This window comes from Lissotriton helveticus, chromosome 2_1 (genome assembly GCF_964261635.1).
Source record: "Lissotriton helveticus chromosome 2_1, aLisHel1.1, whole genome shotgun sequence".
Lineage (NCBI taxonomy): Eukaryota > Metazoa > Chordata > Amphibia > Caudata > Salamandridae > Lissotriton > Lissotriton helveticus.
In genome coordinates, this window is record NC_136059.1 from 992,907,424 (window position 1) to 992,933,911 (window position 26,488).

Below are 26,488 nucleotides of genomic sequence, written 5' to 3' on the forward strand. Positions count from 1 at the left end.
AGCACCATACGGCTCGCGCCATGGGGGGAGGCAACGCTCCGCCGGGCAGACACAACAATCAGGTCGACATTCAAATCATAGCAACGTGTAAGGGCCCTGCCAGAGGAGTCGAGCAGCTAGCAGTGCAGTGTATTAACGAGCTGCCTATCGAAGAATAGGCAGAAGTCAGCCCTGCCCGCTCTCAGCAAAAAGGTCAGCGCTAGCCTGCGAGTCCATGTTCGTAGGGGATTGCTGCGCTCTGTCCGAGGACCGCGGAGACCCTCTGTTTTTATAGGCTAGGCAGAACTCCTGTGCTTCGGTGGGGGAGTCAAAAATGCGAAACTTGCCATCGACGTCCACCCTCAGTCTGGCAGGGTACAGCATGCCATAGCGCAGTCCCAGCTTGCGCAGCGAGGCCTTAACACCAGTGTACTTACGACGGGCGTCTTGCACCATCATCGTGAAGTCAGGAAAGAAAGAAAGTACCCCACCCTGCCATTTCACCTCGCCCGCCTCACGAGCGGCCTTCAGGGCAGCATCCCTATCCCTAAAATTCATGAGCCTGGCAATGACGGGGCGAGGTGGCAGGCCCGAGGCAGGACGAGGGCCCAATGATCTATGCGCCCGCTCCACCACGAAGCTAGCTGTAAAGGTGTCCCTGCCAAACAATTCGATCAGGAGCTGCTCCACAAAAGTGTCAAAGCGGCCAGTGGACGTCGTCTCCGCCACACCAAGAATGCGAATGTTATTGCGCCTACTGCGCGCCTCCAAATCCTCGTTCTTAATGGCCACCTCCTTGAGGATCTTCTCCACACGCTCCAGTCGTTTCAGCGTGGAAGTAGCACCATCTTCAAGATCAGAGACTCGGGACTCAGCCAAATCCAGACGCCGGTCGTGAGACTGAATTTTCGCGCCCATCTCGGCCATCTTCTGATCAAGGGCGTCAAAGCGGGAGTCAATGGCCTTGAACCCCGCCCGCATCTCACCAAGCATTTCGGCCACCATCCCCGCCATGTCCGGTGGCGCAGGGCTAGCAGAAGCAGCAGGTCTGGCAGTCTGATTGTCGGCCGAGCAGACGGGGGGTTTATCGAAGCTGAGCTTCTTCTGAGCGGGGTCCTTCCGTCGCGTTGTGGCTGGTGGGCCCATCCTGCCACCAGCCGGCCGTTAGGATGAGGAGGCAGCATCAGGAGCAAAGGTATGGGCAGCGCAGGGAACAGGCGTGTGTCGATGGCAAAAGACAACGGTGGGGGCGAGAATGTAGAGCCCCCACCAGACGGAGATATGCGGGGCCGCCCTAGAGACCCCCGAGGGACCCCCCCCGCGCACCCCCCGCCACCCCCCGAACGCACCCCGGACAGCCGCCCGCCGCCCCCCGCCCGTCACCACCCAGTCCAGGCAGGCCCAGAAATCGAGGCCCCGGCTCCCGAGGCCGGACCAGGCCCGAAGGTTCGGAGCAGCACCGGGGGCCAAAAACCCCCACCAAAGGGACCCGCCCGGGACCAGCAACGGACCCCGGGGGGGGGCACAACAGCAACCCGGATGCCAAGGGGGGGGCGCAGGGACCCGAGGGAGACTCACCAGGCGCTCCGGCGCGTTAGGGTGCACGTTCGGCGGGACCCGACAGGCCCCACCACCCCTCTGCAAGCCTCAACGTCCACGCCGTCCTCCAGTCTCAGGCAGCGACCATCAGCACTCCACGGCCCCCGGGGGCAGAGGCGGGCATTTGCAGACCCCTGGCAGCGCCGGATCACATGGGAATGTCGCCGTCTTTCAGCCCGTCCGGCGGAGCTCTACAATCAGGCGGCCATAACGATCGCCTGCGTAGCCACGCCCCCCACAACTGGGTAATGTTGACCTAAATTATTGATTTTCTTTGTCCAAACTAATGCTAACTAAACCAGTTTGTTCTTGTTGTCGCAACTGTCCAGGAGCAAGAAAGGAAGCAATAGAGGGGTAGGAGAAAGAGGGAGGAAAAAAGGAAAGGAGGAAAGAAGGAAAGGAGAGAAAGGGAAGGACAGGGCAGTAGGGGATGTAAGAGGGAGGAAATGGGCAAATGGGCAGGAGTTAAATGGGGGAAGTTGGGGAGAGATAAATGGAATAGGGAGAGGGATGAGACATGCAGTGATAGAAACAAGCTTCACTCTTGTAAATGGAGGAGAAAGAAAAGACAGGGATTGGGGAGGCAAGAGAAAAGGGAGGGGAAGTAGGAATAGAGCTAAAAGAAGTAAGGAGACAAGAGAGTTGAAGACACAAGAAGAGAAAGGCAAAATGAAGAGGAGGGCAATAGGAGGAGGGAGAGACGAAAAGAGAAGCAAGACACAGGAAAGATGAAAGGAGAAAAAAGAGTCAGATAAAAACAAGAGAGAGGTGGGCGAGACTAGAGGATAGCTGCTAGAGGTGGAGTGAATGGATAGCCCTTAAACAGAAATATAGACTTCCTTGTTCACAACCTTTCCGGATTTAGGGCCAAGTGGGGGGTGTTTATTCTTTCCAGTTACTCCTCTGGATGAAGACCTAGTTAAAACACCTAGGGCCAGATGTAGGTAAATCTCATTTACCGATTCATAAATACCAAATTTTACCGATTCGGTATTTATGAATCTGTAAATGAGATGTAGGTAAAAATTCGGTATTTATTACAGAATCGGTAAGATTCGGTATTTACCGATTCGGTAAATACCGAATCGATATTTGCTATTGAATCCTATGGGCCTTGAAGCCCATAGGATTCAATAGCAAATGCCGATTCGGTATTTACCGAATCGGTAGAAATACCGAATTGCTAAGGGGGACAGGGTGTCACTTTGACACCCTGTTGCACCCCTGTAACTGGCGTTTGCACCATGTGGCACACATACATGTCCTTAGGGCATGTCTGTGTGCCACATGGCACAGGTGTACATGCACAGATGTGCATGTACACAAGAATTCGTAATTTACCATGCAATTGTATTGCATGGTAAATACCGAATTCTAAAGGCCCTGTAGCACTGTTAGAAGTGCTACCTACATCCCAAAATACATTTTCGGTATTTTTACCGAATGGTAAATTTACTGAATCTGTAAAATTTACAGAATCGGTAAATTTACTGAATCGGTAAAATTTACAGAATCGGTAAAATTACCGATTCTGTAAAATTACCGAAAATGTACGTTTTTCTAGCCCCTACATCTCCATAGCCCTTTACCGGTTGGAAACGGCCGAAAATCTGTATTTTCGGCCGTTTCCGATCAGTAAAGGGCTACCTACATCTGGCCTCTAGAGGTTACTGTTGAATATTTGGGCTGTTGTTTGCAGGGAGTGATAGAGACAGAGAGTTTGAAGAGAGAGTCCAAGTTTGCGGATGGGTGTGGATATGTGGAATGTGAGATTAAGGGAGGAGGAGAGTTTCAGTAAGCATTATGTCATTGATTTGGTGTGTATGTGAAATCAGGGAGCTTGATCCCCCTGTGGTAACCATTGCTAGTGTTAGAATGGGTACTGAGGTGACGAGGCTGGAAAAAAGGTTGTCATAGACAGCATTGGTGTAAAATAGCAAATTACACTCGTAAGAAAGGAAACAATTTTGATAAGAAGCACCATCATCAAATGCCAATACTGAGTATGTGCTTGTTCCAAGTCAAATAGATTCTAGGCAGTGTTTAATTTGTAAAAAGATAATTCTAGGTACTCAATATATTTGTTAGGAGTACTCCTCCAATTTCTGCCTCTATCACCACCTTCTTTTACTACTACCACCACCCTCTTTCATCCTGGAGCGTCATGCACACTGCATATAATACCTGACCTGAGTTGCGTTCAAGCCCATCTTCGCGCTAAGGACTTAGAAAGCTCCCACAAAGAATATTTTGTAAAATAGGAAAATGGGCTCCTTCCTGGTAGTAAAGGATAGACAGTTAAGGTGCATTGTGCCACTCACATCTCTGGGTACCAGAGCCACGATACCTGCTGCACTTAATGATAGTTACCCCCTAGACTAGAGTAATAGGAAATCTTGCTCTGACCGTTCTTTGTCAAAGTGAAGTTTTCATTGTTGGTCTCTGTGCACAGCTCCAGGGAAACTGACACTATTCGTAAAAAAGCAGAGCATAAGTGTAATAAACTCCTTGATGGCAATTTTTATAGTCACTGACTTACTGCTGCTGCCAGTTTCACTGCACTCCAGTGACCTCTAGTGACCTTTATCATTATTCTCTATTCCTTTTAGGTCTTTCTTTTCATTTCTGAGAAGCATTGGCCAAAAAATGAGACCACTTGGGTGGCAGAAGTCACGGGAATCTGTATGAAACGGCCAGCTGCAAGCAAACTCTAGTGTTTAATAATTGATGGATTCGCCAGAATGGTGCTAAATAAGTCCCAGTCCTCTAAATTATGTGCTGGTGGTGCCCACCGGCAAGCATCGGTATATATTTATGACTGATTCTAGGCGTCACGTAAATACGTGCTGTTATTTAGAAATGTACACTAACGCAGGTTCATATGTTTCCGAATGTATGTTCTGACAAGACATATTGCGTCACAGCAGTCCTGGCAACAAATGTGATTAATGAGCAGGTTTTGACAGCCTGTTTTGCGTGATGCAGATATTTTGAGTGTTAAACAGAAAAAAAAACTTTCATTTTTATTCTGGCTGGCATTTTGGATCAAATGTAGTAGCTGTCTGGACTGAGCCATGCATTTTAAATAAAGACAATAGACACTGACTTGTTGGGATTTCTTTTCTAATCCAAGCTGTTGCTTCTGTCCTGACTCAAATTACTGAACGAAAGGACAGCTTTTTGAATAAACATTTACACAATGCTATTTTTTTAGTACACTTTTACTTAAACACTTACTTAAATCTTCAAAATGAAATGAGGTGGGCCCTGGACTTCAGGCAAGTGGCTAATTACATTTCTTCTAAAATTGCTGCCATGCAATGCATGGGTGGAAATAATGATCATAATGTTTGATAAGTTATAAATACCACAGATACATTTGTAAAGGACAATCCAAAAGCCACTCAAAGCCGAGAGTGGGAGTATCTTGCTTAGCAAGATAATGTTGCTCCGTCAAAAAGTTAACTTGGGTACATTTTTGCAATTCGAATTTAATTTCCATATTCCTATTTAAATATATTTGCTTCAGTGAGTTTCAAAACAAAATTGTTATTGCTGTTCGATCAAACATGATCAGATGAGGGGTTGCTCGAATTTCATTGTAGATAGTTGTGACACTTTGAGGTAAATTGCAGTGTCGGCTCCTCAGCTATGGCAGAGGTACTTCGACTCACCCAAGCACAGAATGATAATAACTTTAAGTGATTATCACTTTATGCTTCCTGCTGCTTTGCGGGTGGGCAGGTGGGCGGGGGCTGCTCTGCTCTCGGAGCAGGGCACAGGAGTAGTGGTTTGCCCACTCATAAGTGTTCAGTGACTCTCTCGGGCCACCCAAACCTGTCATGTGCCCTTTCCCCAATTTTCCATGCAGGCTGCATTACAGCCTGCATGGAGAACAAGTCCAGGCTCCCATTCCATTGTTGAGCGTCCAACCAGGACACTCAAAACCAATCACAACGCTGCATTCTAGCATTGTGATTGGTATGGGGAACCTGGGTGCCTACCAATCACAATGCTGCATTGCAGCAATGTGATTGGTCAGTGGGGCCTGGCTGTGGTTCCGGCAGACACAGAGAAGAGCAGAGACGTGGGACAACTCGCAAAGGTACGTTTATTTATTTTTAAAATATGCGTGACCCCTGCGTAACCCCCTTAAGCGACTCTCCTGCGTGACCTGCCCGCCACCCGCGAGCCATGCCGGCCGCAGCTGGTAAACTGTATGAAGGGCGTTAATGTGGCAGTGTTCCAAAAATGTGCAGGTGCATTACTGCACTCAGAATCATAGGCCTTCATTACGAGTTATGGGCTAAGTTTCCATTTCTGTGTTTGAAAAGGAATCTGAATTACGAGTTGTGTATCATTAGCACAACTGAACTGCGTAAACTGCGAGGAGCTCATATGCCATTCTTTAGATTGGGGATATATTATTTAAGGCTGTACCCTCAATCTCAATTCACTTCTGTTATGTATTTATTTATACATTCTTTTATGTTATGTTATGTAGATTTATAGGGCGCACAATCACCCGGGAGGGTTATCCTGGTGTTGAGCAGGTTTGTGTCTAGCCAAACCTAAGACTCAGTGGACCAACTCAAAAAGCCAGGTCTTCAGCTTCTTGCTGAATTCAAGAAGTTGAATATAGCGCACTCAAACCTGGGATATCAAGAGAACACCTGGCAAATGTAGATTAAACTGGATGGTAGAAAAACAATTCAACAAGTGAAAAAATATAACAGAGTTAAGTTCAGTTTGTTTTGTTCTGATATGGACCCGTGATGAGGCAAGAAGTCGAGAAAGAAGATGAATATGGGGACAAAAGAAAGTGAGGACAAATCTCGGTTGAGGTAGCTACCAAGTATGAGAAGGACCATTAGGTTTGTTAAGTCATTCAGCATATTGTATAAGGCATAAGTAAAGAATTAGGTGAACCGATGGTATTGGAAGTAAAAGAAAAATCAAAAGACAAGATGAAATGTGAAACCAAGGATGGCTCATAGGGAAGAATGTCAACAGTGATTTCTGCGGGAAGCAGTCTTTCCATGGCGGCAACGCCGCCACGAAAAGGCATGCAGATTTTGCTTTTGGGGGCCTGTTGTGGGCCCCCAGGGTATTGGGAGAGTGGGGGTGCACATGGGTGGCACCTATGCTACTCCCCAGCATTGTCATGGACATGATGGCAGGCACCTCGCAGTGCCTGTCACTTTGTGCATGACAATGCACACAGTGCATTCCCAGCATTGTGGCGGGCAGTGCTGTGAGCACCGCCCACCACAATGCTGGGAATGGAGGATGCCTCTGCCATGTGGCGGTGGCATCCTAATGGCCGGTTCGGGACTGCCGCACCACTGGCGTACGGTCCCAGCACCACTAGGGTGGCGGGCAGACCATCCTAATAGGCCCCTAAGTATTAAGAAATGATTTCTCTTCTACGCCCTTTCTTTGTTCTAAATAAGCAAACCCAGTTTCATAGGCATAGCCTAATATACAGAACATCTGTTTAAGATGTAATATTATTAGCATTAGTTATTTTGGTCAGGGCCAAGAAGCCCTTACTGGCGTGCATGTGTGCGTTACAAAATTGCATGTTATGTTATGTTATGTTACGATATTTGATGTTATTACATTAAAAACAAGCATTGAGAAGAATAGAGAGTGCAGTCTTGATTTTGATCCAGCCCTCTTTAGACAGCTTTAAATTAACTCCTCTATGAGACTTCTTGTCATCAATACACCAGAAAGCAGCATAGAAATTAAAATATAGCAGACTTTAGATCAGCCCTCATCAGTCATTGACTTTGATGTGTTTTTCTTGGTCTGCTTTTGCTTGAATGGACTGTCTGTCACGGTCATGATATTTTAAGAATGTTACATTGTCTCATTTGCGTCCCTTTTAGATTTGTACTGACTGGATCATTTAGTCTATTTTGTTAAACCACGGATGCTTGAAACTGAGACCTAGTCTTCCTTCTTTGATGAATTACCTTTTCTGGCAAAATGACAATTGCATTGTTGATTAATGCCTTCACTACTTGCTGTTTGGATGCCAGAGGCTTTCATACAATAAAGGCACAGTGCTAGTCACTTATCACCATTTGAGAGCTGGTTTGTTTTACTTTGTTATCATGTTAACATGTTGTAGGATATACCTTTTTTTTATTCACAAAGTAAACATGTGGGGACAGGCTTTTTTACAAACGCAAAATATATGCTGGCCCTATTGGCAACATTATATACTATGCAAAAGTTTGCTGTGTGCTCCTTTTCCAGTTCTCCACTTTCAAAGCAAACCTCATCTTCCCTCTCAATTTCATAACACTCCTTTCTTTTCCTTCTCCTACAGAACAGGAGTTTATGTTTATATGTCTACAAAATTAAGCAAGTTACAGCATCAAAAACAATAAACCAATTATCGCAGCATAAAATGTACTTTAATAATAAGAGCACACGGTTCTGCTTCTCATTAAGAATGGTTTGATTTGCAAGCAAGAAATCTAGAAAATGCTTTAATAGTGCAAACTTTTATATGACAGACAATAATGCAAACCAAATCTACCTATCTACTTACTGTACCTAATTTACTAAATCAACATGCCATACCTACTAGGCCTACCTACAATACCTACCAACCATCCTTTACCTAACCTAACATACCTCCCATAACTATCATATCATATCTACCATACCTATTGACCATAGACAACATATCATACCTAATCCACCATATTTACCAAACCTACGTGCCAGATCTACTTACCTACCAGTCCTACCATATTAGCTCCATACCATATAACATTTCCGTTAAATTTACCTACCTCCATACCTACAATATCTTAAGTACATAGTGTGCCTAAAATACCACCTGTATCCAGAGGCGACACGAGGAAGGAGCTAGGATTTCACACGGCTCCAGTTCAACACGTGGGGCCCTTATCAAGGAGGCCCTGCGGTACCATTGGTCTTACCATTGTCTATCATTGCCACTTCGGCGAAAAAGTCTCCCGTCTTCATATATGCCACCGACTCATGGTTTAAAGCTATTTTTGGACTTCTTATACATCACACGCCCCGACGAAGTACACCCTGATGAACGAAACGCGTTGGCTGAGACTCTTTGCACCACTTTGAAAAATTGGATAAAGGATATATATTTTTTCACCAAAGGAATCTTGACTACTTGTTGTTACTTGAAACAGAGGACTAGGGTAGTGCACCACTCCATTGTTTCCCTGCCTAAAATACCATACTTACCTATATGCAATGCTTAATACATGAAATCTGGCCCACCATACCTACAAGAGCATACCTACCTACCATATCAAAAACAGCTATCATACGTTATCATACCAATGTAACCTATTATAAGTAACCTACCATGCCTATCATAGGTCCAACTCTGCAGTGTGTAAATCGTACACCTGCACTGAGGTGGTACTCTAGGAGACCTCAAATAATGGCTTGATGAAGTACAGACTGCTACAGATAACTCTTGTTTCTAAGTCACGGGATGTCCATTAATGGCCTAAAGAACTGCAGACCACAGTGGGGAAGGGCTGATTGCAGTTCCTAAGGAACAATAGTGAGACTTGTTTGCTTTGCCAATGCTGGTTTCTGTTATTGACTGCACGCACACAAATGATATCACTCAATTGCATTTCTATGGTGGATCCAAGAAACGCATCTACATACACAACAAGAGGTTGGGAGCCGCAGTGAGACCACAGGTACACAAAAATATTCAACAATTTCACTTCAAACTAAGGTGACAGCGGAGGTTGCTCAGCAATACCTTCCGTCTGTCTTCTGTAAAACAACATATCACTCATAATACACATATCAATTAACGACAGAGATGTTTGGGACATGTAATCAAAGTGGCAAAATCTGCATGTAGCATTTATTATGTTCCATAAACAAGCAGAATATGCTGCTGTATCGCAAGTGTAAAATCTATACATACTTCAATACCACTGCCAGGGACGCACACAAGAGCTTTGATTGTTTACTTACATACAGGAATAAATATTAATTTTTTTCCAGTGTGCGTCCGTGTGACCTACAGACATATTGCCTCAATATAAGTCACAAATGATTGTTACGCGGCTAACTTTGTTAACTTTATCTAAATTGTTGCAGTCCATGGCAGAGCGCAGCATTCAGTCTTGAAGGCAAGTTGGCATAGCGCATTGCATTTACTTTGGTCGATATCCTTAGTTTGTTCCTTATGCAACATGAACCCTCATGCACATTTTAATTGTAATGCCTCAGTGCAGTGCCACTCGACATACATGACCTCAAACAGGTCTATCTCCACCTCTGCAGACTCCACGTGAAGACCGCCTGCTCAAAGGACCACATGCACCAATGTGCTTCCGGGGCTTTCACAGTGTTCATAACATCACAAAAGAGTCAAGGAGTGGAACACAAGTGTGCGTGGTCTCCCAGGAGTGCCTTGTATACAGCTATTAGGAGCGCCTACTGAATTTAACGATGCTTAGCTTTTGGTAACAGACACAAAGGGACAAACGTAACTTTTTTTGCAGATCTATAAAGCGCAAACTCGACCGAAAGGCGTGGGTGCGCTTTTCATGAGCACCAGTTACATTACACAAGGACACATTCATATTTGGTAGGCACAAGGAGATTAAGTGATTTGCCCAGGATCACAGAATATTGAGCCGACGCTGAGAGTCGAACCTCGTTCCTAAACTCCAAAGTCGGCTGCTTCAGTTACCCTATTTTCAAATATAGTTAATGTATGAAGGGCAATTTTTGTACAGATTATTGATTGTTCAATAAATATTTAAACTGCATGTATATACTCTCACTTAGAAGAGGCCCCTTGCATGTGTACAATTCATCCTATCCTTATGTTGGACAGAAAGGGGTCATGTTTTATTGGTCAAGGGAAAAACTGCAATTGAGAACGTTGCAGTGGGAGTGACTGAAGCCAAATAAATAATTTGACTCATTGAAGACAAACATAAATATATGTATTGCCCATTTACTGGGAAATATTTTTAACAAGTTGTAAACATTAAAGAAACCCTCAAACGACAGCATAAGTTCACACACGTGACACTACACAAAAATATCTACTGATCTACTAACAAAAATACACCACCGAAAGCTTCTACGACTACGGAGGCAGGTTTCCTAGTGAGGACATGGCGTGTGTATGAATAGTGTGCAGATAACTGTCAAGCAGTATTTCATACAGAGAGTGATGTTGAAAGTGTGGGTATGGATGGGAAAGGAGATGGAAATGATCTGAAAAGCTCATGCAAAATGGCGGCTGTCTCTACCAACAAGGAACATGTCAGTACATTACCTTGCCGCTTAGCGGCCTGCCTCTTACCTTTTTGACGTCCCTGACCAAATGATACAATGTATTTGAAGGTCCATGCCTCTGAAAGGAAAAAAAATAGAAACCATCAAAAGACGCCACTGTCACAAAATACATTTAGGAGAATGAGACAATATACCACATAATTTCAATGTGCTATCTGCTGTGCCTAGCATGACTTTATCACATCAGCACAGAAAGTTTTAATCAGTACCTGCAGGCGTACATCAATAAGCCGCATTGTTATCATGAACATAAATCAGATGTTTAGCTACTTTTATGCATATTAACATTTCCCATGTGTACAGAGTACACAGGTTGATCGTGTCCACGTTTTTTAATACAGAGCACAAAAATACAGAATTACAAATATGAACGAAATACTAAACACGCGTTGTATCAGCCAGTTAATTTACTAATTCGACTAGCAAAAAACGGACAGTTACTTGCTAAATCCGTGATTACAAGTTTTGAAGAAAAGCCACGACTGCCTGTTTTTCCACATTCATATATTTCACCTGCTAACCTCACGTAAATGCTCCCAAGTTTCCTGCCTTATAACATTCTTTCTCTCCTTGGTCACCTGCTCATAAAGTAGGCTGCACATCCTCAATTCCCCCACCTTAATTGACGAATTCTTTAGAGCCCTTATTAAAGATCTGCGAGCAGATGAACAGGCCCTGAAGAACCTTTTTTTCCCTCTGATTTCCTACTGGCATAAGTAGAAATGCAGTAATAATTTTGCAAATTTCTTTATAGGAACTGAACAAATGAGATGGATCTATTCCAGACCCTAAGCACATCAAATTCTGCCCCCGATTCTTATATACTAGCTCTGTCAGCAGGAGCCCAGGATCGACACTGGTCCATTTATGCAAAATACCTCTATTATTGCTAAAGTCTATCGGTGGTAAAGACTGAGAGTATTGTAATTGTGTGTCGCCTATATACAATCTTAGTGCCAGGGGACTGTGATCACTCATACAATTCTGCAGAATTCTGAAATTAGAAACCTTTTGACTCCACTGATTTGTGATAGCAATGAAATCAGTGATACTACCAGGGCCCTTCCATGTAAAAGTGGATTGCTTAAGTACTGTTGCCAGAGCTAAATCTATTGTGATTACTAAGTCCTGCTTGCTCATGATCTTGCTGAAGACATCACCACAAGTGTTATGCACAAAATGCAAGTAATATACATTATCATCCTGAAATCACCCCCCAGATTACAGAAAATATATGATATAATTTAGAGATGTGTGTCTACTTTTGTTTACGTGTGGTAGAATTACATAAATATCTTTATTCGCTTTGGAAAGCAAAATAAAATGAATGCAAGGCCTCTCCCTAAATCATGATGATTGTGCAAGAGGGTTGGTGGATGGTTGGCAGCAGTGTCAAATCATAGGCATGTTTAATTTAAGTAGCCAGTTCTGGGTTATGGCGATATTGGCCTTCGCTTCCGAATGACCTAATTGATGCTATTTTTCATTTCTAACAGGGTCACCTAGAAGAGATACTCAGACCACAAAATGGATGAGCATATGTGATTTAGAGTTGGTACAAATTGAGAGAACTGATTGATGCAGGCAGAAGGCCAACAAGGTTAGTACCAAAGGATCCTTTAAAAACAGATCACATTAATTCGTGGACAGAATAAGGTGGGGCACCTTTTATCAATATAAAGTGCCCCAAACAGCCATATGGGTTGTCCTATTTTATTTTCTGGCAGGAGATTTGGCTGTGTTGCAAGGCACAATTGCAACTGCAGTACTTCTCGCTAGCCCCTACATACGGGAAATCTCATCTACTTGTAATACAATTATCATCCATTCACAACATGAAGATTCACAAAATATAATTGAGGATCCACATAGCTCAAAATAGATCAACATTGGTAAACCAATCTGAATTATAGGCTCCTCCGCTTGTTAAAGAAAGGCCTGAATGTCTCCCTAGATACATAGCTACATAGATACAAAGTTGTTGGGCCCTGCCTTCAGTTGATTTGGGCAAAACTGGGGAATAAAAACGTGCAGACTGCCAGGGTAAGAGGTTGGACACTTACCACCTTGTCTTTGATGTTTACTTTAGAGCAGACAATGTAATTAAAGTTTTGTGTCATTATGTCATTATGGTGGCAAGCTGAAAGAAAATAGGGATAGTTAACAAAATCGTTATGAATTACCAAGATGCCAATGGATATATTATCTGCAGCTATGCTTGTTATCCTGAGCCCTACAACAAAACCAGAAGGATAGCCAAGGGCAAACAGATATCAGAAATAAGTTTCAATGCAAATGCTGAGAATGTACCTATATTATTTAGCAAATGCATCTAATGTTTGCACTATCAATATTTTCAAGTACTAAAGATAGAAATTGATCACACCCAAATTGTTTGCTAATTACAATGTTGTAGACGGATGACAAATGTAAAATGTATTTTAATCATTGGTTAGTTCTTCCCAGATCTGATACTCATCTGCAAATGTTTGTGCTTTAACCCCTTCGACGCTGATGACGAGCTGGGCTCGTCATGAGGTAGCCTCCTGCTACGCTGATGACGAGCCCAGCTCGTCACGTAACATGCGCTTTCACATATCTCAGCGTACTAGCGGAATTCCGCCCGCACGCATGCGGTTAACGTCTTCAAATAGGACGCTGAAGAGGAAGATCCTTTAGGTCATTAAGACTATTTTGGCTGTCAGTGTATTTCCTTTTGTAGGACTTTTGTACATTTCTTATTTGACGACATTGTACAAGTTGCTAAAGGTTTAGTATCACAGGAAGGAACTAAAAGTTGAATTTTCACAAAATGTGGAAAAAGAGTCGCCATTTAGGCATCCAAAAGTAGATGAACTTTTCAAAAGATCTAAGTACAAGTGGTGCACCACAGCAACACCCCAAGGTTTTCCGTAGGAGTGGACATAACTTGTGTAATTTGCTGTAGCTTTATTTTGCAAAATTACAGGAAAAGTATACGCGATCATGCAGAATTATGCGAGGAGAGTTAACAAGTATTTATTGCTATGAACCCAAGGACGCATTTTGCGTTTAGAAAATAGCGTTAAATACAACGGAACGCGTGCTGCAGCAGCTGCTCGCACTCACTAAGTTTGTTGTTCCGGTGCTCCCAATGTGGGACTTTTGAGCCAAATTACTCATAACTGTTAGACCTGGCACCTTGGCGTGAGTTTCCCTTCCACTTTTTGCTGATGTGCCTCAGATGTTTTTGCTGGTGTCCGCTGCTCAGGGCACTGCGCCATGGCCAACCCGTGCCGCAGTGCAAGTGCTCCCTATGAAAAGTGTAACTGTGATTGATATTCCTGATTGGTTCATTGGATTTACTGTCAGTCCCCAGTAAAGTGCACCAGGAGTGCCAGGGCTTGTGAATGCCAATACTGTGAGTGGGCCTGCAGCGCTGGTTGTGCCACCCACAGAAGCAGCCTTAAATTGTGTCTAGGGTCAGCCATTGCAGAACCTGCATGCAGTCTGGTACTGTCATGCTGGCTGGGCAAGTGCACACACTTGCCAGCCCCTAAACCTTCCCTTAACTTCATATTAGTCACCCCTATGGTAGGCCCAAAGGCAGGGTGCATTGGAAGTGTAAGGTAGGACATGCTCTGGTGAGTGTGGCATGTCCTAATAGTGAATTACTGCCAAATTCGTTTTTCACTATTGTTAGGCTACCTGTTCCCTTTAGGCCAGATGGGCTGCTGGAATTATTACACACTATAATCCCAACAGGCTCAGGGAACATGGTAGAAAATAAAGTTTAGTATGCCTGAACTCAGAATAATAAAATACTTCTTTTAGTAAAGTTTATTTTAATATCCTGTGTTTGCAAATGCTACTTTTAGAAAGTTAGCATTTTCTTGCCTAACCATTTCAGCCCGCCTCTGCTAGTATGCGTATCTGGCTGTCTGGGATGTGTGAGTGACAGGGCTGGAGGATGACAGGTGGTGAATGCAAGGATTACACCTTAGTGGGAGGTAGGAGGGCCCCTGGACTCTTAATCAGGCTGTGCTCTGCCACCACATTGCTGGCTCCGCCCCCCTGGGGAGCGACTGATGACTCAGCCTGCACCTGGCCCAGGAAGGGCGAAGCACTGTCATCAAGGTACTCCTGGCTGCCCCTGTCCACACAATGCTGGCGCCACCTCCCTGTGGAGCGTCTGATGTGCCTGCCCCTCACACTGAAAGCAGAAGCCAAAAGTACACCCAACAAGTACTCAGAGACTGAAAGCAGTTATGCAAAGGCCCCCCTGGCCTGAGAAGACAAAAGAAATGCTGTATAAAAGTAGGAGCCCTGCTCCTTGTAAATCAGAATCCTGTTTCCCACAAAGAACCTCTGCCCGACTAGAAGGAGAAGAAGACGCTGGAAGGACTGGCCTGCTGCTTGCCTTGCTGAGAAAGGAGAGGAGAAGACTTTTGAAAAGACTTTGCTGACTTGTGCTTTGAAACATTCTCCAAGGGCTTGATTGAGATTGCCCCCTGAACTGAACCCCAGGACCAGTGGGTTCTCCTGTGCTTGGGCCCGTCTGCTATCTGTGGCCGAGTATTTCCTCCCGCCGGAGGTGAAGTTGCCCCCTCTCGCCCCCTCCTACGGCCGTGGTACCCGGGAGCCAGCCTGCCCTCTTGCCCTTGAGAGCCTCGCTCCACTCGGAGTTGCTCTCTGCCCCTGGGCTAAGGCCGGCCGCTCCTCTACCCCCGCCTGCTTCACGGAGCACCTGAGCGCGATTTCAGCCCCTCCCGCCGGAATCCCGGGGACGCGAGCAGTCTGTAGCCTGGGCGACGGCCAGTGCATTTCCTTTGCACCCGGCCGCCCCGCTTTGCTCTGCCCCCCCAGGAGAGGCCGCGCCGCACTAAGAAGGGAGCCCCCTCGCTGTACTGTCGGTACTGAGGGCCCCGTGCTGTGGGCCACCACCCGGAGATCATCCGCTTTTAGAAGAGATCCCCCTGCACTGCCTGGACCGAGTCGTGCTGCCCGTGCCGACTCGGTCCCCAACGAACGAAAAGAAACGCTCCTGAAGGCATCCTCGGGCTCGGGGCCTGCAACTTGTTATTTCCCCATCCACCGGAAAGGATTGTATTTCTGAGCCAAAGGAGGAGACCTACGAGGCCTCCCGGAGCCCGCACGGGTGAGTGAGAGCCAAGTGTTCCGTGACACACTCCCCGTTTGGGACCCCTGGCCCCCCTTACTGGCGCCCTACCCTCTCAGCCTGACCGCACTGCCGATCCCGGCTCGCGTCTGACTCTGTCCCCGAGCCGCTGGGAAGAGCCGTACGCGGCGTAGGCGTACTCACGCCCGATGCAGGAGCCGCGTTAGGGCTCAGGTCAATTTCCTCCCGGAGAGCGAGGGAGGCGCTGCGAAGTGCCCCGGAGGCCCAGGGCTGATCTAAAATCCCCCGAACTTGGGAAAAGAACCACGGGGAAAATAACTGTGACAAGGGAAACTGTCTTGAAAGTAACCAGAACTAAGATAACTACTTTTAAGTGAAAAGAAACCTTTTTGTGAACTAGAACCAAGAAGACAAGCTTTGCCTATTTACAATCTGTGGCCTAATCTGAAAACAACGTTATATTTGGTCTTGTGATAAGTCTGTACTGATATATATATATTTTTACATAAAGGAGCGTATTTTTATATATTCACAGCCTGGTGTCCATTTATGGGGGGATTGGTACATTTTACTGTGTGTGTTATTACAAATGCTTAACTGAATAACGCCTGAAGAATAGCCTTGGCTGCTCACGCCACGCACCTAGAGGGTGAGCAAGGGTAATTCTAAGGGGTCATCCTTTGCCCTGACTTAGAGGAGAGGGTCCCTGCTTGTCAACGGTGCATACTTGCGCCAACCAGAGACCCCAATTCTAACATTGGACGCAGCGGTGAGGATTTGCGAATTTGCATTTGTAGTTGACATACAGTGAATTACTGATCACCACATAGCGAGAGCAGACCTATAACGCAGCCACAGATTTCCATTTTTAATAATTTTGTTGAGACATCTGCCATTGCTGAAGCCATGCCTGGCTCACTCCCTGCTGGAAGAGCACCCTCTGAGATCTCTGGAACTGAAGATGTAGATTGGGAACACGGAGGTCTGGAGGGCTACAAAGTAGAGCAATTGAGAGGCTTCTGTGCAAAGTTCAGAGTTACGCACACTGGGTGCAAAAAGAAAGGCCATTACATCAAGGTGCTGAGAGCCTGGAAAGAGTCTAGAGAACCACAGAATGCGGTGGATATCATACCACCAGATGGCAATGTGGAGCCCAGCAGAGGCCTGTCGCCAGAGGAGCTGGCGGACAGGGCAGCAGACAGGGCACATGCAATGGAGATGGCAAGATTAGCTGGGCAAATGGAGATGGACAATCAAAGGTTGGTCATGGAGGCGCAGCAAGGCCAAATGGAGCATGACCTGAGATTGAAGGAGTTGGAGCTGAGAGGTTTGGGAAGTACTCCTTCTGGTGGCAGCACAACGCCGGTGCAGGTAGAGTGCAGGGTGTACATACCCAAAGATGTAGTTAAAGAGTTCTTTAGGTGGGATGACATAGGACAGTGGTTTAGGGCTTATGAAGTAGCCATGTCCTCCCACCGGGTCCCTGACAAGGATTGGGGAGCGGGGTTGTGGGGGAGGTTCCTTAGCAAAGGGCGGGACACCCTACTAGATTTGCCCCTGGAAGAACAAAGTTCCTACCCCCGCATGAAAGAGGCCTTAATGACCAGGTATGGGCTGACCCCTGAAACGTACAGACAGAAGTTCAGGGAGAGTGTAAAGCGTCCTGGGAATTCGTATGTGGAGTATGTGACTGGTTTCTGCAGAGCACTGGATGGATGGGTGAAGGGTAGTAAGGTAACTGATTTTCAGGGGCTTTTTGATTTAATTGCATGGGAGCACTTGTCTGATCACTGTTTTCCTGAGCTACGCCAGCACCTGATTGATAGCACGCTGTCCAACCCGAGGAAGATTGCTGAGGAGGCGGACCGCTGGCTCAGCACCAGGGTCCACAAGGGTCCAGTGGGAGACTCCGCCAAGGGTGGGCAGGGTCCCCAGCAGAAGAGTGGGGGGGACAGGGGTAAACAAAGAGGGTTCCAGCGAGGCCCCCAAAGTAATCCCCAAGGGAACCAGCAGCGAGGTTCTCAGCCTCCCCCGAAGCAGAATGGGGCCCCGACAGGTAGGCCTGCTCCAAAGGGGCCCTTCAATTGTTTCAGATGTGGTGACACGGGGCACATTGCCAGTGACCCCAAGTGTCGCCTGTTTGGTAAACCAGCATCCACTGGTGCTCCACCCGGCAAGTAACTAGTGTTAATTTGGGGGAAGAAGTAGTAGTCCCCGGGGGTGGAGATCCTGTCCAGATGACCCTAGTCTCGCTAGGAGACAGTGAGATGGTCCCTGAGAACTACCTACCCTCTAACACTAAAAAATATGGGCAGGTGGTGACCATCAATGGTAAGAAAGCTGAGGCTCTTAGAGATACAGGAGCCAGTGTGACTGCAGTGAGGCAGCACCTGGTGTCTCAAGAGCAGGTTGTACCCCATGCCTGCTGTAGGGTTATCAATGCTGATAATTCAGAGAGTCAGTGTCCGATGGCTCAAGTTCCCTTCGAGTGGGGGGGGGGTCTCTGGTACTCTGCAGGTCTGTGTGAGGAAAGCCATGCCTGTAGACTGTTTGCTAGGGAATGACTTGGAGGACTCCCCTTGGGAAAAGGTGGAGAAGACGACTCACCTGAGGATGGTGGGTCTGACTGACTGGGCGTGCGTGACCACACGGTCAATGGCAGCCAGTAGGGGTGCTCAAGAGATCCTGGGGCCTGAAGGAGAGGCCCAGGAACCGGCCTTAGAGAGAAGGCGCAGGGGGCGCGGGAAACCGGACCCTGAAGTACCCACGGTCCGGGAGGTAGCAGACCTTGAGGGGATGCCCTGGAGCCTACTGGGGAACAGATTGCTGAACTGGGGGACCTGCCTGAGCTGACCCATTGGCAGCAAGAAGGAGGCCCCTCCAGGGAAGAATTCTTGAGGGAGCAGAAAGAATGCCCTTCTCTCGTGGGTATGCGGCAGCAGGCTGCAGACCAGGCCAATGGTGTTCAGGCTAAGACACATTATGTGTACTGGGAGAATGACCTCCTGTATTCAGAGCTTAAGGCTGCTGAACCTGGGTCAGCCCGTGTGCTGGTGGTACCCCAGAAGTTCAGAGCCTTCCTACTGGGGTTGGCTCATGATGTGCCGTTAGCAGGACATTTGGGGATGGACAAGACCTATGACAGGCTTGTCACCCACTTTTATTGGCCCCAAATGCACAAGAGCTCAGATGCTCATTGTAGATCTTGTCAGACTTGCCAGGCAAGTGGTAAGAGCGGAGGGAGGCACAAGGCTCCTCTGCAACCGTTCCCCGTGGTCGGTACTCCATTCCAGCGAGTGGGTATTGATATTGTTGGGCCTCTGGACCCCAAGACAGCCATGGGCAACAGGTTCATCCTGGTCTTGGTGGACCATGCCACCCGGTACCCTGAAGCCATTCCTCTGAGGACAGTGACGGCCCCCGTGGTGGGACGGGCACTGATGGGAATTTTCTCACGAGTGGGATTCGCTCTAGAGGTGGTGAGTGACAGGGGGACCAATTTCATATCCAAGTATATGAAATCCCTTTGGCAAGAGTGTGGTGTAACCTACAAGTTCACCACCCCTTACCATCCCCAAGGAAATGGGTTGGTTGAAGATTCAACCGAACCCTGAAAGGCATGATCATGGGCCTGGAAGGTCCAATGAGGCATAAGTGGGACGTCCTCTTGCCATGCCTTCTCTTTGCATACCGTGAGGTGCCACAGAAGTCCCTAGGGTTCAGCCCCTTTGAACTGCTGTATGGTCATCCAGTGAGAGGACCTCTGAGTTTGGTAAAAGAAGGCTGGGAGCAATCTCCCAGGAAACCTTCCCAGAATGTATACAGTTACATGCTGGCCTTCAGAAACGAGACCAGGCGCTTCAGACAACTTGCTGAGGCAAATCTGGAAGCCAGCCAGGAAGAGATGAAGCGGTGGTACGACCAGAATGCCACTCTGGTAGAGCTTCAGCCTGGGCGAAAGGTGTGGGTCTTGGCCCCAGTGGAGCCTTGTGCACTTCAGGATAAGTGGACAGGTCCATTTGAGGTCGTGGAGCGCAAGAGTCCGATAACCTACTTGGTGGACATGCAGTCTCCCAGGAACCCTTTGAGGGTCCTACATGTTAACCGCCTTAAGCCCCAATTGGAGAGGTCCGAAGTGGGCATGTTGTTGGCAACTGATGATGGAATGGAGGAGGAGTCTGAGCCTCTTCCTGACCTCTTGGTAGCCTCTGAGATAGATGGGTCAGTGGATGGAGTTAACCTCTCACCCACCTTGACGCCTGAGCAACAGGAAGACTGCCGCCAATTGCTGGGGCAGTTTCCAGATCTGTTCTCCCTGGTTCCTGGTGTCACAGATTGGTGCGTCCATGATGTGGACACAGGAGACAGCTTACCTGTGAGGCATAAGGCCTACAGAGGAACTGACAGGGTCAGGGCCTGCATCAAGGATGAGGTCTCCAAGATGCTTTCTCCTAGGGTGGTTGAGTCCTCAAGCAGTCCTTGGTCCAGCCCCGTGGTCTTGGTCCCAAAGGCTGCTGAGCCGGGAGCCACACCTGAACTCCGGGTCTGTGTGGACTACAGGGGACTCAATTCAGTCACCAAGACTGACGCGCACCCTCTCCCCAGAGCTGATGAGCTCATTGATCGGCTAGGGGCTGCCCGGTTCCTCAGCACGTTTGATCTAACGTCTGGGTACTGGCAGATCGCCTTGACCGATGGGGCAAAAGAGAGGTCAGCATTCTCTACACCAGATGGGCATTTCCAGTTCCGGGTTATGCTAATTGGAATGAATTATGCCCTTGCCACCTTTCAGAGGTTGGTCAACCAGGTGTTGGTTGGGCTGGATGAGTTCAGTGCCGCCTACCTGGATGACATCGCAGTGTTCAGTGGCACCTGGCCAGAACACCTGCGACACCTCTGGGAAGTGTTGATGGCGCTGCGCAAAGCAGGCCTCACAATCAAGGCAAGCAAGTGCCAGATTGGGCAGGGCTCAGTGGTGTACTTAGGACACCAAGTGGGGAGTGGCAAGGTGGCACCCTTGCAACCCAAAATTGAGACCATCCTGGCTTGGAACCCCCCAAGACCCAGACTGCAGTGAGAGCCTTCCTGGGGCTCACTGGGTACTACAGGAGGTTTGTCAAGGGCTATGGCACTATTGTGACCCCCTTGACAGAGCTGACTTCTAAGTAGCAGCCCAGGAATGTGATTTGGACTGACACCTGTCAGAAGGCTTTTGACACCCTGAAGACTGCCATGTGCACGGCGCCCGTGCCCTTGGCTCCTGATTTCTCCAAGGAATTTCTAGTGCAAACAGACGCTTCAGAGCATGGTGTAGGGGCTGTTCTCTCACAGATGACTGAGGAGGGCTGGGACCAAACTGTAGCCTTCATCAGTAGGAGGTTACTTCCACGGGAACGTAGGTGGAGTGCAATAGAGCGAGAAGCATTTGCTGTGGTCTGGGCACTGAAGAAGCTAAGACCCTACTTGTTTGGGTCTCACTTCCGGGTTCAGACAGACCACAGGCCCCTCAGATGGTTGATGCAAATGAGGGGTGAGAACCCAAAACTGTTGAGGTGGTCCATCTCCCTACAGGGTATGGACTTCACGGTGGAACATCGCTCTGGCACAGATCACGCCAATGCTGACGGTCTGTCCAGGTTTTTCCGACTTAGTGATGAGGAACTCCCTGGAGAAGGGTAGTTCTCCCCACATTTCAGCTGGAGGGGACACGTGTTTGACCTGGCACCTTGGCATGAGTTTCCCTTCCACTTTTTGCTGATGTGCCTCAGATGTTTTTGCTGGTGTCCGCTGCTCAGGGCACTGCGCCACGGCCAACCCGTGCCGCAGTGCAAGTGCTCCCTATGAAAAGTGTAACTGTGATTGATATTCCTGATTGGTTCATTGGATTTACTGTCAGTCCCCAGTAAAGTTCACCAGGAGTGCCAGGGCTTGTGAATGCCAACACTGCGAGTGGGCCTGCAGCGCTGGTTGCCCCACCCACAGAAGCAGCCTTAAAATGTGTCTAGGGTCTGCCATTGCAGAACCTGCGTGCAGTCTGGTACTGTCATGCTGGCTGGGCAAGTGCACACACTTGCCAGCCCCTAAACCTTCCCTTCACTTCATATTAGTCACCCGTATGGTAGGCCCAAGGGCAGGGTGAATTGGAAGTGTAAGGTAGGACATGCTCTGGTGAGTGTGGCATGTCCTAATAGTGAATTACTGCCAAATTCGTTTTTCACTATTGTTAGGCTACCTGTTCCCTTTAGGCCAGATGGGCTGCTGGAATTATTACACACTATAATCCCAACAGGCTCAGGGAACATGGTAGAAAATAAAGTTTAGTATGCCTGAACTCAGAATAATAAAATACTTCTTTTAGTAAAGTTTATTTTAATATCCTGTGTTTGCAAATGCTACTTTTAGAAAGTTAGCATTTTCTTGCCTAACCATTTCAGCCCGCCTCTGCTAGTATGTGTATCTGGCTGTCTGGGATGTGTGAGTGACAGGGCTGGAGGATGACAGGTGGTGAAGGCAAGGATTACACCTTAGTGGGAGGTAGGAGGGCCCCTGGACTCTTAATCAGGCTGTGCTCTGCCACCACATTGCTGGCTCCGCCCCCCTGGGGAGCGACTGATGACTCAGCCTGCACCTGGCCCAGGAAGGGCGAAGCACTGTCATCAAGGTACTCTTGGCTGCCCCTGTCCACACAATGCTGGCTCCACCTCCCGGTGGAGCGTCTGATGTGCCTGCCCCTCACACTGAAAGCAGCAGCCAGAAGTACACCCAACAAGTACTCAGAGACTGAAAGCAGTTATGCAAAGGCCCCCCTGGCCTGAGAAGACAAAAGAAATGCTGTATAAAAGTAGGAGCCCTGCTCCTTGTAAATCAGAATCCTGTTTCCCACAAAGAACCTCTGCCCGACTAGAAGGAGAAGAAGACGCTGGAAGGACTGGCCTGCTGCTTGCCTTGCTGAGAAAGGAGAGGAGAAGACTTTTGAAAAGACTTTGCTGACTTGTGCTTTGAAACATTCTCCAAGGGCTTGATTGAGCTTCCCCCCTGAACTGAACCCCAGGACCAGTGGGTTCTCCTGTGCTTGGGCCCGTCTGCTATCTGTGGCCGAGTATTTCCTCCCGCCGGAGGTGAAGTTGCCCCCTCTTGCCCCCTCCTAGGGCCCTGGTACCCGGGAGCCAGCCTGCCCTCTTGCCCTTGAGAGCCTCGCTCCACTCGGAGTCGCTCTCTTCCCCTGGGCTAAGGCCGGCCGCTCCTCTACCCCGCCTGCTTCACGGAGCGCCTGAGCGCGATTTCAGCCCCTCCCGCCGGAATCCCGGGGACGCGAGCAGTCTGTAGCCTGGGCGACCGCCCGTGCATTTCCTTTGCACCCGGCCGCCCCGCTTTGCTCTGCCCCCCCAGGAGAGGCCGCGCCGCACTAAGAAGGGAGCCCCCTCGCTGTACCGTCGGTACTGAGGGCCCCCGTGCTGTGTGCCACCTCCCGGAGATCCTCCGCTTTTAGAAGAGATCCCCCTGCACTGCCTGGACAGAGTCGCGCTGCCCATGCCGACTCGGCCCCCAACGAATGAAAAGAAACGCTCCTGAAGGCATCCTCGGGCTCGGGGCCCGCAACTTGTTATTTCCCCGTCCACCGGAAAGGATTGTATTTTTGAGCCAAAGGAGGAGACCTACGAGCCCCCCCGGAGCCTGCACGGGTGAGTGAGAGCCAAGTGTTCCGTGACACACTCCCCGTTTGGGACCCTTGGCCCCCCTGACTGGCGCCCTAACCTCTGAGCCTGACCGCACTGCGGAGCCCGGCTCGCATCTGACTCTGTCCCCGAGCCACTGGGAAGAGCCGTACGCGGCGTAGGCGTACTCACGCCCGATGCGTGAGCCGCGGTGGGGCCCGGGTCAATTTCCTCCCGGAGAGCGAGGGAGGCGCTGCGAAGTGCCCCGGAGGCCCAGGGCTGATCTAAAATCCCCCGAACTTGGGAAGAGAACCACGGGGAAAATAACTGTGACATGGGAAACTGTCTTGAAAGTAACCAGAACTAAGAGAACTACTTTTAAGTGAAAAGAAACCTTTTTGTGAACCAGAACCAAGAAGACAAGCTTTGCCTATTTACAATCTGTGGCCTAATCTGAAAACAACGTTATATTTGGTCTTGTGATAAGTCTGTACTGATATATATATATTTTTACATAAAGGAGCGTATTTTTATATATTCACAGCCTGGTGTCCATTTGTGGGGGGATTGGTACATTTTACTGTGTGTGTTATTACAAATGTTTAACTGAATAACGCCTGAAGAATAGCCTTGGCTGCTCACGCCACGCACCTAGAGGGTGAGCAAGGGTAATTCTAAGGGGTCATCCTTCGCCCTGACTTAGAGGAGAGGGTCCCTGCTTGTCAACGGTGCATACTTGCGCCAACCAGAGACCCCAATTCTAACATTGGACGCAGCGGTGAGGATTTGCGAATTTGCATTTGCAGTTGACATACAGTGAATTACTGATCACCACATAGGGAGAGCAGACCTATAACGCAGCCACAGATTTCCATTTTTAATAATTTTGTTGAGACATCTGCCATTGCTGAAGCCATGCCTGGCTCACTCCCTGCTGGAAGAGCACCCTCTGAGATCTCTGGAATTGAAGATGTAGATTGGGAACACGGAGGTCTGGAGGGCTACAAAGTAGAGCAATTGAGAGGCTTCTGTGTAAAGTTCAGAGTTACGCACACTGGGTGCAAAAAGAAAGGCCAATACATCAAGGCGCTGAGAGCCTGGAAAGAGTCTAGAGAACCACAGAATGCGGTGGATATCATACCACCAGATGGCATTGTGGAGCCCAGCAGAGGCCTGTCACCCGAGGAGCTGGCGGACAGGGCAGCAGACAGGGCACATGCAATGGAGATGGCAAGATTAGCTGGGCAAATGGAGATGGACAAGCAAAGATTGGTCATGGAGGCGCAGCAACGCCAAATGGAGCATGACCTGAGATTGAAGGAGTTGGAGCTGAGAGGTTTGGGAACAACTCCTTCTGGTGGCAGCACAACGCCGGTGCAGGTAGAGTCCAGGGTGTACATACCCAAAGATGTAGTTAAAGAGTTCTTTAGGTGGGATGACATAGGACAGTGGTTTAGGGCTTATGAAGTAGCCATGTCCTCCCACCGGGTCCCTGACAAGGATTGGGGAGCGGGGTTGTGGGGTTGTGGGGGAGGTTCCTTAGCGAAGGGCGGGACACCCTACGAGATTTGCCCCTGGAAGAACAAAGTTCCTACCCCCGCATGAAAGAGGCCTTAATGACCAGGTATGGGCTGACCCCTGAAATGTACAGACAGAAGTTCAGGGAGAGTGTAAAGCGTCCTGGGAATACGTATGTGGAGTATGTGACTGGTTTTTGCAGAGCACTGGATGGATGGGTGAAGGGTAGTAAGGTAAATGATTTTCAGGGGCTTTTTGATTTAATTGCATGGGAGCACTTGTCTGATCACTGTTTTCCTGAGCTACGCCAGCACCTGATTGATAGCAAGATGTCCAACCCGAGGAAGATTGCTGAGGAGGCGGACCGCTGGCTCAGCACCAGGGTCCACAAGGGTCCAATGGAAGACTCTGCCAAGGGTGGGCAGGGTCCCCAGCAGAAGAGTGGGGGGGACAGGGGTAAACAAAGAGGGTTCCAGCGAGGCCCCCAAAGTAATCCCCAAGGGAACCAGCAGCGAGGTTTTCAGCCTCCCCCGAAGCAGAATGGGGCCCCGACAGGTAGGCCTGTTCCAAAGGGGCCCTTCAATTGTTTCAGATGTGGTGACACGGGGCACATTGCCAGTGACCCCAAGTGTCGCCTGTTTGGTAAACCAGCATCCACTGGTGCTCCACCCGGCAAGTAACTAGTGTTAATTTGGGGGAAGAAGTAGTAGTCCCCGGGGGTGGAGATCCTGTCCAGATGACCCTAGTCTCGCTAGGAGACAGTGAGATGGTCCCTGAGAACTACCTACCCTCTAACACTAAAAAATATGGGCAGGTGGTGACCATCAATGGTAAGAAAGCTGAGGCTGTTAGAGATACAGGAGCCAGTGTGACTGCAGTGAGGCAGCACCTGGTGTCTCAAGAGCAGGTTGTACCCCATGCCTGCTGTAGGGTTATCAATGCTGATAATTCAGAGAGTCAGTGTCCGATGGCTCAAGTTCCCTTCGAGTGGGGGGGGGGGTCTCTGGTACTCTGCAGGTCTGTGTGAGGAAAGCCATGCCTGTAGACTCTTTGCTAGGAAATGACTTGGAGGACTCCCCTTGGGAAAAGGTGGAGAAGACGACTCACCTGAGGATGGTGGGTCTGACTGACTGGGCGTGCGTGACCACCGGGTCAATGGCAGCCAGTAGGGGTGCTCAAGAGATCCTGGGGCCTGAAGGAGAGGCCCAGGAACCGGCCTTAGAGAGAAGGCGCAGGGGGCGCGGGAAACCGGACCCTGAAGTACCCACGG

At 48.5% G+C, this 26,488-nt stretch overlaps 1 protein-coding gene and 1 long non-coding RNA gene across 5 annotated transcripts in view; one reads left to right on the plus strand and one right to left on the minus strand.

The window, feature by feature from the left end:
- The window catches only part of TRPM3 (transient receptor potential cation channel subfamily M member 3), a 940,843-nt gene that overhangs the window by 360,967 nt on the left and 553,388 nt on the right, over positions 1-26,488 (minus strand). For all 4 annotated transcript variants that reach the window (XM_078675756.1, XM_078675753.1, XM_078675754.1 and 1 more), the window contains exon 10: positions 10,934-10,984. In XM_078675756.1, the coding sequence (XP_078531882.1) occupies positions 10,934-10,984 (51 nt within the window). The remainder of the gene's footprint in view (positions 1-10,933; positions 10,985-26,488) is intronic.
- The window catches only part of LOC144818387 (uncharacterized), a 206,155-nt gene that overhangs the window by 164,661 nt on the left and 15,006 nt on the right, over positions 1-26,488 (plus strand). The window contains exon 2 of the long non-coding RNA XR_013607095.1: positions 12,423-12,526. This is a non-coding gene — a long non-coding RNA (uncharacterized LOC144818387). The remainder of the gene's footprint in view (positions 1-12,422; positions 12,527-26,488) is intronic.